This window comes from Pantherophis guttatus, chromosome 3, assembly GCF_059756535.1.
Source record: "Pantherophis guttatus breed Tessera chromosome 3, ASM5975653v1, whole genome shotgun sequence".
NCBI lineage: Eukaryota > Metazoa > Chordata > Lepidosauria > Squamata > Colubridae > Pantherophis > Pantherophis guttatus.
In genome coordinates, this window is record NC_142065.1 from 198,977,324 (window position 1) to 198,989,795 (window position 12,472).

The 12,472-nt window shown below is 40.5% G+C and overlaps 1 protein-coding gene across 1 annotated transcript in view; it reads left to right on the forward strand.

Annotated features, from left to right (window-relative positions):
* MTBP (MDM2 binding protein) overlaps positions 1 to 12,472 on the forward strand; it is a 30,526-nt gene that overhangs the window by 146 nt on the left and 17,908 nt on the right. The window contains exons 2-12 of the mRNA XM_034422238.3: positions 2,318 to 2,398; positions 3,158 to 3,231; positions 3,315 to 3,460; positions 3,800 to 3,858; positions 5,526 to 5,670; positions 6,214 to 6,331; positions 7,498 to 7,638; positions 9,919 to 10,013; positions 11,162 to 11,234; positions 11,662 to 11,779; positions 12,162 to 12,335. Coding sequence (XP_034278129.2) covers positions 2,318 to 2,398; positions 3,158 to 3,231; positions 3,315 to 3,460; positions 3,800 to 3,858; positions 5,526 to 5,670; positions 6,214 to 6,331; positions 7,498 to 7,638; positions 9,919 to 10,013; positions 11,162 to 11,234; positions 11,662 to 11,779; positions 12,162 to 12,335 — 1,224 coding nt within the window. The remainder of the gene's footprint in view (positions 1 to 2,317; positions 2,399 to 3,157; positions 3,232 to 3,314; positions 3,461 to 3,799; positions 3,859 to 5,525; positions 5,671 to 6,213; positions 6,332 to 7,497; positions 7,639 to 9,918; positions 10,014 to 11,161; positions 11,235 to 11,661; positions 11,780 to 12,161; positions 12,336 to 12,472) is intronic.

The window sequence follows — 12,472 nt, forward strand, 5'->3', positions numbered from 1 at the left end:
TTTCGTGGGGGTAAAAGCTCTTGCGCTGAGGGCGGGTGGGGGAGCCCTCTTTCATTCTTATCCGGGGCACGGCCGTGGCTTTTTTGAGGTGGGTGGGTCGGTGGGACGAACGGCTAATTTTGCCCTCTTCGGGGATTTGCTCTCTGCCTGCCTAGGCTCAGATCTCCTGGTGGTCTCCCATCCGAGAACCGCTTGATTTTTTGGAGAGGACGGTTTAGTCCTGCCACCTAGATGAGACTGTGGGGTTTGTCCTTTTCCTGTTCGATTCCTAGGAATTTATAATTGGGGGAAACCAGGCTCAATAGCAGTGACTGTGAGTGGGATCTTGGGAGTCTTAGTGGACAACCAGCTAAATATAAGCCAACAATGTGCGGCGGCAGTAAAAAAAGCCAATGCAATCCTAAATTGCATTAACAGAAGGATACAATCAAGATCAAGGGAGGTACTAATACCACTCTATAAAGCCTTAGTAAGACCACACTTAGAGTATTGCATCCAGTTTTGGTCACCGCACTATAAAAAAGATGTTGAGACTCTAGAAAGAGTGCAGAGAAGAGCAACGAAGATGATTAGGGGACTGGAGGCTAAAATATATGAAGAACGGTTGCTGGAACTGGGTATGTCTAGTTTGATGAAAAGAAGGACTAGGTGACATGATAGCAGTGTTCCAATATTTGAAGGGTTGCTAAAAGGAGAGGGGGTCAACCTGTTTTCCAAAGCACCTGCAGGCCAGACACAGAATAATGGATGGAAACTGAAGAAGGAGAGATTCAACCTGGGAATAAGGAGAAATTTTCTGACACTGAGAGCAATCAACCAATGGAACAGAAGTTGCCTTCGGAAGTTGTGGGAGCTTCATCACTGGAAGCTTTCAAGAAGAGACCGGACTGCCATTTGTCAGAAATGGTGTAGGGTCTCCTGCTTGAGGGGGGTGGGGCGGGTTCAACTAGATGACCTACAAGGTCCCTTCCAACTCTGCTAATCTGTAAACTTTCCCCCTCCCTCTCCCCCACGTCTCTCTGTGTGTGTATGTATATGTGTGTGTGTGTGTGCGCGCACACACACACACACACACACACACAGAGTCTGTTTATCAGTATCTATTTCTCTATCCTCTCTCTCTCTCTCTCAAAAGAATTATATAATAGGAATGTCAGGCTTCGAGGTCGTCTCAAATAAATTGCATTTCAAACAAAGTCTTTGAAGGAAAACTCCTATTTATTAAGCACAACATTCTAGACCCGACTCCATCGAAGCTAACACTGACTTCCAGACCCAAAACCCTCCCTTTCCGTTCCCCACTCCCCTGCACTCATTGGCCATCTTCCAAGTCATTCTACCTCTAATCTACCGCTCCAGCTCAAAGGAATTTCCCCCCTCCCATCCCATCTCCTAGGGGATATTATCTCCAGGGAAAATAAGTAGGTGAAAAGTCAAACGTCCCTTTCCAGATGCCTCCGCCTCTCCTTCTTATGTCAGCACTAGAGTAAATGCAGTTTGAAGTGCTGACAAGGAATTTATGGTGGCCTTCCCACTAGGACTAGGTTGCCTTCCTAGATGTCTTCGACTATTGCCATATATTATATATTTAATATATATTATATATATATTAAAAAGTATCCTTGGGTATTTATTGCAGTTACCAGTAGGTAACTATGGAGGGATGTTTGGAATAATTATTTGTGCTGCCTACAGAACTTCAAATACTCTCCCTCCCCTCCTCCAAATGTCGACAGGATTAATTATTAGATAGTTAAGAGATCAGGATTTTTTCCACCACCCCCACCCCCTATTTGGCTTTTTCTTCTGTTTAAACCAATAGTCCTGTTCCTACAGCATAGTAAACCAACTCATGGAATGGGAGATGGTTGGGGGGTGGGGGAAGAGACGGTTGTTTTATGGAAATCTATTTTAAAAGGGTTTATTGACTTAGTCAGCTAATCGTTATTACCGGTATATCCCAAAGCAGAGTCAGGTTAAACTAATGTAGCTCCATCAGTCTTGTAGGGAGATCTAAGTCGTGACAATAGATGCAATTTCCTCACTTAGTTCTCCAAGTGGTCTCCCCAGAGGGGTGCATGCACGGTGGAACAGGGTGACCAGTGGGGTTTCTTTAAAAAACAACAAGATTTTGCACTCAAACCCAGATTCTATACAAATACAGATAATGAAAAATGTTTTAAACTAAATTATTATTTTTTCATTCATTGGGGTTGCCAGTGGCGTTCCTAAAATGAGATTTTGTATTCTGATAAATAGGCTACATAGCCTTATTTTCATGATTTTTTTTTTCAATAAACTCAATTATGTTTTCCAGGTTTGACAGCTGAAAATATTTATAACTTGCTAAAAAAAACCTGCAATCCCTCTCTAAAGGCAACATTTGAAACTTTCCCAGGTAAGGGAAGCTTTTCTGCAGCAAACTACATTTTGCCTGGTACAGTGGATGAATTTAAACGATTGAGGACATAGAGGGAGTGAACATCTGTAAACTTTACTGCTTTTCAACTTGATGAAATATCTCGTTGTTTGCTGTAAAAAGCAGAGATGAGGAACGATAAAGAAATCTGTTTGGAAGAATTACAATTCTTGGTTTTTGAAGCCTGACATCAATCTTGCCAAACTAAAGCGAACTTGCATTAATCATATACTCTGAGAATTATTACGGAGGAGTTGTCTTTGCCCTCTTTTGCTCCTGAAAATTATCTTAGTTGTCTCTTGTTCCTCTGGAATTTACCCCCTCCCTCTAGGGAATCTGAACTACCTTCATTACAGGCGTCTTAATAAATAAAACTACTACCGGTAGCTTTCTCACTACAGTGCAGGCAATTGTATCTGTAGCATACAATACAATTAAAAAAAAAAAAAATCAAACACTGACAGAAAATCAACCAGCTAACTTTTTCCATGTGTGATGGGGAGGAAAGAAAGCACAATTAATTACTGCATTTATCTGAAATAGCACTTTGATTTGGTACCACTAGAGTTTTTTATGGTTTTTTTGAGAAAGGTTGCTTTCATTTCTTGTATGCTATTTTAATTCTTAAGAGCTATTGCAATCATGACACTTCTTTTAATAAGTTTTCATGAAGAATATGAGGCTTCTATTTTAATTTTCTAAAATTCATCGTAACATGTATATTACTTCTCCTTTTAGCATGTTCTCTTACTGGGATTCCATATGTGAAAGAATGGTATTTTGCAATTCAGTCAATATGTGGATTTTCCCAGGTGAGTCACTGGAAACATTTAATTACCCCAAACATTAGTTCCAGCTTGTTCATTCCTTATAGTATTTTCTTTTAATTGAATAGTTTTCTAGTACTGACTGGGAGGACATCAGTTTTGATGAAGAGACAGATCAAAGCAAAAGCTCTATCCGAAGAAATATTGAAGAATATCTTGGCGATCAGCATGTTGAGGAAGAAGACAATAATTGGGAATCTGTGCCACTCATTGAGTAAGTTGATCCATTGTGGATATGTTAATATGTTGGAAAACATATCTGAGAATTCAGTTTCTGAACTTTGAAATGGTCTTTGAATGCATAGGGGAAAATAAATATTTTAACTAGGAGTAGCAGTAGAATAGCTGATTTAGCCAGAAATTGTTGATTCTGATGAATTCATTAACCAAAACTTCAATGGCAAGTTTTTCGTTTGAAGTAAATCTTTTTTTTTTTTCTATACACAAATACAGTGCTTTATAATTTTGATCCTTGGATTCGGTAAAGCACTAAATGTTTTGAAGCATATTCTTGAATGAGAGTAATTTAATTTTTTTCATTTTTATATTTCAGTCTATATGAAGAATCTGCGGAGAGCATACATCTTTTAGCTGATAAACTTCCTGCTCCTGGTAATATGACCCTTTTGGAAACAAACTATTTTTGTGACAAAATCATTTTGTTAATCTCTTTTCTGCTTATAATAATGCTCTGGTAAATAACTTGGCACACAAGGACACCTTACAGGCAAATTACAAATTATATAGCGAAAATCTGGAAGGATGCCCTTTCTAGGAGAAATTATTTAATAGCATGCAGTTTTGCTTAAAATAACGTAAAGGAATTAAAACATGCTCCATACCAAAGACAATAAGGCAACTAGCAGTAAAGGAAAGGATTTTGTCTATGTGGGATCCTTAGTGCATTCTGAGCTCGGTTGTTTTCTTGCAGACATTTCATTACCGTACTGGATAATATCATCCATGCTCAATCCTAATTACTGATGATGTTGCCTAGTTTGGAAATGAAACGCATCCAAGAATGCAACCAAGCTCAAGAATGTATCAGTGATCTCGAGTTCAACCCCGAGCTACAAATATTCTCTTCTATTGATTTTATTTATTTATTTATTTGGTTTTTATGATGGCTTTATTTATGGTCAGCCCAAGGCAGTGTCTATACTTAATGCTCTTCTTCTGTGGTTGTCTACAAGCACAACTTTGTGAAGCGGCTTGGGCTGAAAGTGAGGGACTGGCCCAAAGCCCCCAGCCTGCTTCTGTGCCTAAGGGAAAACTAGAACTCAACCTTCCGGTTTCTAGTCCAGCACCTTAGCCACTGTGCCAAATTGGCTCTATGAATATTGATTGTTGAATTATGAAGCTGGCCTTGAAGCCCACCCAGAAGTTTCTGATCCAGAATGACTAGTATGGGCAGTGAAGAGCATACTTGAGTGTATCCATGTCAGAACACTGTTGTTGTGGTCCACCAGCAGCCTGTGGAGCTGGCGGTGGAGTCGGACAGTGAGGAGGCTGGGGAGGACAATGGGCCAGTCCTGGAATCACGGGAAGGCCCGGACGAGGGCTCTGCGTCGGAGGCAGAGATAGGACCAGGGCCATCTGGGAGCGATGCACGGACTCTGGAGCCTCCAGAGGCGGATAGCATAGAGGCAGAGGAACAGGAGGAGCAAAGAGCTGCCAGAAGACAAGAGCAGTTAAAGCAAAAAGGATGACTCGGGAGTAAGGCCAGGAGATGATTGGCTCCTCCCAGAAGGCTTAAAAGAGCAGCAATGGCTCTTGGGATCTTTGTAGGAAAGCAACATTGTTTCCTGTTGGTGTCTCTTGCTTCTGAACTTCCTGGGGTTTTGCCAAGAAAAGCCTTTGGCAGGGGGCCAAAGAAGACAAAGGTTGGTGATAAGGCCCAAGGACTGTTTATGAAGAATTTGTTTTGGAATTAATTTGGACTAAGCTGAGAATGAAGTAATTCTCAGCTGTTCTAATAAAATGCATTTGTTTAGGACTGATTGTGTCTGGTAGTAACTACTTGGGCCTAGGTCACAACAACTGTTTGCAAACCCTACTGATTGCAAGTTGGCTTCTGGGTATGATTCAAGATGCTTCTTGTTAGCTATAAAGCCTTATATACGTAAGGCTTGGTAATTTGAGGGAGTACCTATCTCCTGTAGCATCTGCCCAGCCAATTCAATATGGAAGGGTTAAAAAACAGGAGTCCAATGTTCAGTTTCCTGCTCCTGCAAAAAAGCAGACTGAAATGTCAGTCTTTATGATATTTCCTTCTGCAGGAAAAGCAATGGTTGATGTTATTCTCCAGTCTTCAGAAATAGATGCCCCTCAGTTAAAAGACTGTTTACCTGTCATTGGCGTGCTAAAACACCTAAGAGAATGGCATGCAGCAAAGATCTCTATTGTAGCAAACAAAAGCAACAGGTGAGTCGTGGTATTTAAATTCTTCAAATAAGATAATTGAGAAAGGGAGGATTGCTGATGTCATTTTAGGAGTACAAGTAATCCATAACTTATGACCAGTCGCTTAGTGGCTGTTCAAAGTTATGGCAGACCTCAAAAAAGGTACTTGCATCCCACACTCAAAGTTACGATAGCTGTCGTCTCTCAACACCAGCATAATCACATGACCACATTTTGATTTGCTAAGTTGTTCAGATTCACTCAATAATTTTGGGCTAGTTATCCATCTCTTCTGCCAGTCACCCAGCCCAATTCACCTTGCGAGGAGAAGGGAGTTGCATGCTGCCTTGAAGAAAAGTGAAATACAAATCTTAACAGGATAAAAGTAGATAACATTTTGATTAAGATTTAAATACTTTACAAAACGATAAGTGACATTCCATAGCTTTTTGTAACACTCTAGGATCACATTTAGTCTCCTAAAAATTATATGAAGCATTAACCTTGAAAGTTACCAAGATTTTAGTTAAATGTACACTACTTACACGTGTTTTCTTTTTACAGTACTTGGCAAAGATTTGCAGAATATCTTTCTGCTGATATCTTAGCTCTTGAAAACTTAAAAGACAGTATTGATTCAAGGGAACTGTGGAGAGGAAAGATTCAAATCTGGGAACAAAAGGTATTGGAGAGAAACCACTTTTTGTCAGTCTTCTCACTCCTGCAGCCAATTGGAAAATTTAAAAACTCCAGAGATTGAAATAAAGATCACTTTAAAAAGGTTATTAAGATTGAAGAAGCTTAATAAATTCATTGGATAAGAACCTCTTCCATGAATGGAATAATTCTCTAATATGAATTACTTGTTTATCCATAGGGGTTTTTTGGGGGGCGGGGAGGAGGAGGAGGCAGCACAGTTTGCAGATCTGAAAAAGCAATCCACAGATTTTTATTCATTTATTAATTTTATATGCCATCCATCCAGGGATGGGCTCCTGGGGGGTTTAGCAGGGTTTGGGCGATCCTCTAGCCAAGGATCGCCAGGGTTTGGCGAACCCCCAAATGCCACCCCTGGTTGGTCACGCCCACCCAGCCCCTCCCAGGAGTCTCCACGCGGCCCGTTCATCATTCCAGGTAAGTGCAGGAGCTGCGCAGAGGGTCTGAGAGTGCAAAAAATGTGCCTACTGCAGGTTCCGGTGGTCTGGAAACGGGCCCAGGGGAAGCAATTTTTGCCCTCCCGGAGGCTCAAGAAAAGTCTCTGGAGCCTGGGGAGGGCAAAAAATGCCACCACCGCTCCACTGTGGTGCAGGCGGCCGACTAGGACATGTCCACCATGGCCATGTCCACCCAGCAACGGGGCAGCGAACCCGTTGCTAAAGTATCTGAAGCCCACCTCTGCATCCATCCTACTGTCAAGCTATTCTGTTGATTCCAACATGGATGAAAGGCTGGAAAGAAAGAGTGAAAGGAAGAGTAAAAATATACGGTGGGCTCAGATTAGAATACTGTGACAAAAGAGAAAGGAAATGGGTTTAGAAAGCATGTGTTCTATCTTACCTGTTTTGGGGGATATCGGAATTATTGGGGGTCAATGTACTTAAAAACCTACAGGAGAAAATGATTGTGCTAGCTTTAAAAATGTAGCTAATATTTTAAACAGGTATTTTTGACCCATAAATACTGTGCTTTCAAATTCCACTGGCTGCATTATAATGTCTCATTTTATATAATAGCCATCTTAAATAGCCATTTTATATACTGTAACAGATATCTTTAAAACGGGGGAGGGGGAGTAATACTTAAGAGCCTTATAGTTATCCTTTGCTTTTTTTTTTTTCCTTTCTTCAGTTTGGATCTGAAATCGCATTTCCAGATTTTTGTATAAAAGGCACTGCATCTGGGCAGCCATTCAGCCCCGTCTGCTTAAATACTTTCTCTGCCGCTGATGAAAATAAACAGCCAAAGAATACCAATATTCGCTGTGCAGAGGTAATTGATGCGTTTGGTCTATCTGAATTGCAGTTCTTAGCATTTTAGAAGTCAGATAAATCTATGCTCAACTGTGCCATAAAATAGAATATTACTTTTTTTAAAAAAAAACCTTGGAAACAATATTCATCCAGAAAAGTAAACATTTTAAAATCTAGCTTTTTTATGGTTAAGTAAGTAAAATGCATATGCCTAGAGGCATAGAAATTGAAAATCCATTTCATGGTGGTGTTAGCCTGTTTTGGAAATCTAGCTCCTTTGTTCTCCAGAAGCAACTTCAATTCAAGGAAAGAGAAGAGACTCTCAACTCAAAATAAGATTTTTTTTTTGCATTTCCCAAGTCTTTTGGAATAGGGTGGCATACTTGACATGCACACTTAGAACTTGTGGAAAACTCTCAGTATAGATGAAATGATCTTCAATTTTGTTTGTTTTATTACCAGGATATTCAGGGAAAAACACATATCAGATCTCAGTTTTAAGAAAACTGAATTTGAACGCATAGTAACAAATAGGCTGTTTGATATGACCAAGTGAGCTTTTAAAATGGAAGAAAGCTGCTCAAAATTTTATTATCAGGAATGTGGAATTTCTGGCTTGCTGGCTTCAGATGACAGATGTTTCTGTCTGCCAGGGAAATTAAAGCATTATTATTATTTTTTTGCCTTGGGCAGAACATAGCTGAGAGCAATAGGGCCCCTTCCAGTGGTGGGATCTACCGGTTCTGTGGGCGTGGCTTGGTGGGTGTTGCTTGGTGGGCATGGCCAGGGGGTGTGACAGACACACTCGGCTTCCTGCACCCCCCTGGGAGCAAAAACAGGCCGCAGGGGGGCCGCCGCCCCTCCTGTGCCCAATTTTGGGCCTAGGAGGCCTCCCTGCACTTACCTGGCAGCCAAAATGGGGCGTGTGGGGACTCCTGGAAAGGGTGGGGCCAGCCAGCAATTTAACTAACGATTCATCTGAACCAGCCCGAACCGGCTGAATACCACCACTGGCCCCTTCTCTGAAATTGCATCTTCGGAGACCCAGTGGTGAGATCCTTTTACTCCTGAAGTCTCATCTGATAACCAGCCTGGCAAGGGTATAGAAAGAAGCATATTTATCCCTTAATGCTTGTTTTTCATCATGCATTTATATATGCAGTAGATCATAGCCTTCTAGTTGAACTCCCTTCTCAAGCAGGAGTCCCTCAATGTCACCATAAATATACAACAGGGATAATAGCTAGGGTAGTTGCCCTAAAATGTAGAATCTAAGAGAATCAATAAGGAAAATTAACGAAGAGAAAAATTTAGAAAAGGAAAAAACTGTTGAAGTATTTCAGGTCAATATTGCTATTTGTTTGTCTGTCTGTCTGTCAAACGCTTCAAGGTCTTAGTTACCACCTTTAGAGCGCTCCATGGCTTAGGACCGGGGTACTTACGAGACCGCCTTCTGCCACCAATAGCCTCTCACCGCCCAGTACGCTCCCATAGAGAGGGGCTTCTCAGGGTGCCGTCAGCCAAACAATGTCGACTGGCGGCCCCCAGGGGGAGAGCCTTTTCTGTGAGGGCACCCACCATCTGGAACGAGCTCCCCCCAGAGATACAGAAGATTCCGGATCTGCGCACTTTCCGCCGTGCCCTCAAAACATTCCTGTTTCAGCAGGCCGGCCTGGCCTAACTTTCCCTTTATATTGCTTTTTGATTTTATTTTAAACTAGGATGTCTTGAATTATCTAGGACCAGAATGTTTAGTATATTTTAATTGGTTTTTTTTTTATTATTAATGTTTGTATTACATGTATTTTTATCGTTCGCTGTTCACCACCCTGAGTCCCTTAGGAATAGGGCGGTATATAAATTTAATAAATAAATAAATAAATAAATAAACATGTACAAGATAGCAGGTATTGGTATAAACATAAACAAAGGAAGTAAGTACAGATAAATGGGGACAGTAGGACAGGGACGGTAGGCACGCTGGTGCGCTTATGCACTCTCCCAACTTGCTCATAGAGTTTGCCTGCTAAGACAGATAAGGAATTAATTCTGTTTTGTCCAATTAAACCCAATCTACATTGTTTATTTTATCACCATCATCAATTTTGCTTCATTGTGGCAGACTTCATCACCTCTGTTGAATCTCTCACCTTTGAAATTTTTGGGGGTGTGCAAGGGTAAAGGAAAAATGAGAAAGCTCCTATCTGCAGACGTTCTTGTCCCTCCCCCCCCCAAAAAAATAGTTTTGATAGTGTGTGCTGGAATACACAATCCAAATTACCTTTTAATTTTCTTTCAGGTGTTCCATTATTACGGTCCTGCTTTAAAATTTGTACAGATGGTGCTGTTGACTCACCTGCCAGCATGTTTAGTATCAAACCTCCAGTTTGAGCTGTATCCTTTTATAGCAGATGTCATTTGGTTTGATTTAGGAGTGTTTTTTTTTTAACGCCCCTGGAGACTGGAAGTGAATGTCAGAAGCAGGAAATCTTTAGAGCAAGTAAACTAAATGCTCTCATAGAGATGCACTGTCATGAATGACAGTTTAAATAAATGGTGCAACTATTGCTAACGTTGCTTTGAGCTTTATAGAGGCAATAATTCATTCTATAAATGTGGAAGACTCCGAATCCAGTGGGTTCATTCTTATGGTACATAGTGCTGTACACTCCTTTGCAAAGTTGAATAGTTGGACCTTTGCAAAGTTGAATAGTAATATAGAATAACAGAATAACAGAGTTTGAAGAGACCTTGGAGGTCTTCTAGTCCAACCCCGTGCTCAAGCAGGAAACCCTATAGCATTTCAGACAAATGGTTGTCCAATCTCTTCTTAAAAACCTCCAATGGAGCATCCACAACTTCTGGAACCAAATCATTCCACTAACTTTTTTTTAATTGTCAGGAAATTTCTCCTTCGTTCTAGGTTTGTTCTCTCCTTGATTAGTTTCCATATAAGCTTGGAAAGGATTGGAAAAAAATATATTTCTTATTGGTCTTGTTTGTTACATTCTCCAACATTCAGGAATGTTCTTAGGTTATCTAATCACCTCACCAGTAATGAGGATTATCGGTCTATATTTGTATACAGGTAGTCTTGACTTACAACAGTTTGCTTAGTGACAGTTTGAAGTTATAACACCATTGAAAAAGGTAACATGGCTATTTTTCACGCTCTATGACCATTGCAGCATCCCTACAGTCACGTGATTTACATCCAGATGCTGGACAACTGACTCTCATTTGTGATGGTTGCAATGTCCCGGTGTCATGTGATCACATTTTCTGGCAGGCAAACTCAGTGGGGAAAGCCAGATTCACTTAACAACCTTGTTACCAACTTAACAGCTGCAGTGATTTGCTTAACAACTGTGGCAAGATGGGCAAAATTTCCATCGCTAAGTGAGACATATTTTAAGTGCATTAAGATATGTCTTACTGAGCACCAGAAATTTTGGGCTCAATTGTGGTCGTACGTTGAGGACTACCTGTATCGACTATTGCACTTCGTAGCTATGAGCGTGTGATTCCTAAACTTTGTCTAGGACTTTGGCTAGAACTGATGCTGAGAAGAAGTCTCTACTCTTGTGGGATCAGCTTTCTTCTCTCCGTGGAAAGGTAGATGGTGGCTTTTTATTAACATGAACTTTTAGCAGAATGAAAGTGAGTTAAAATTAATGTATATGTATTCCCTAAAAGAACCCTTGTTTTTAGGGTAAGTCCGAAAGCTGACTATATTGACTTAAATTAAAATAATCAGTTTAACAATAGTTTTGTAGAACTATTCTTGTAGAACAGAGGTCCCAACCTGTGAGCCACCGGGCCGCATGAGTAGCTGGCTGGAAGCACGCATGTGTGCAGACACACAGCCCCATCCATCCATCCATCCATCCATCCATCCATCCATCCATCCATCCATCCATCGTATTTCTTAACCCTCCATCTCCCTCAGAGTGGGCTCTGCTTATGCACGAGACATTTCATATATCAGTATCTGAGAAGATTTATTTATTTATAATCAAGCCTACATGTGTTTCATCTGCAGGCAGGAGCTTTATTTGTACTGCCTTGCAGTATAAGCAGTATGCTGAATCCCGTCCCCAGCCAGCTAAGTACAAAAAAATGGAAGGAATGTATAGCTGAAAAACACAAAGGTCTCGGCAGTAAGTAAAGTTGTATTGTCTCCACACTATGCGGTTTTAGTAAATTGATAAAAAGCTAAAGAATGCTTGGGTGGTACAAAAAACTGTGATTAAGAAAGACATTGACTGACCACCTCTGCCTTCTGCTATAGTCAGCAGAGAAATTGTAAAGTTTGGGTCTCTGCTTTCTCTCCGGTTGAAAAACAGTGATGCTAATTGTCAAGAAACTTTTTAAAAAAACAATATATAGCTTGGACTTTAAATTACTTACTACTGAAATCAGAAATCCTGGCTACTTGAAATCTAGCATGCATGCTGATTTAATCTGTTTTTTGCTATGTGTTTATGAACAGAGCACTTGAAATTTTTGTAAACATTAAGATGTACCCGTATTTCTCTTTAGTTCCAGAAGTCGAACTTAAAGGAGAAACGTGCAATTATTATTTCTTGGTACAAGGCAACGGCTCTGGAGGATGTAAAGCAACAATAATCTATTCAGCCAATCAGATCAATGGCTCTGTCACTCTGGCAGAAAGTATAGGAAAGCTGACGACAACAGAAGAAGAAACAGAAACAGGTATACATTTTGTAGTTGACCTAAGAGGCACAAATGTTCATTCCAGTAAGGTAAAGTTGTAAGTAGAATAAATGCTTTCTTTGTTAATAGTAATTATTTGAAATGAGCCTTCAGAAAACTAATCAGATCTGTGAATT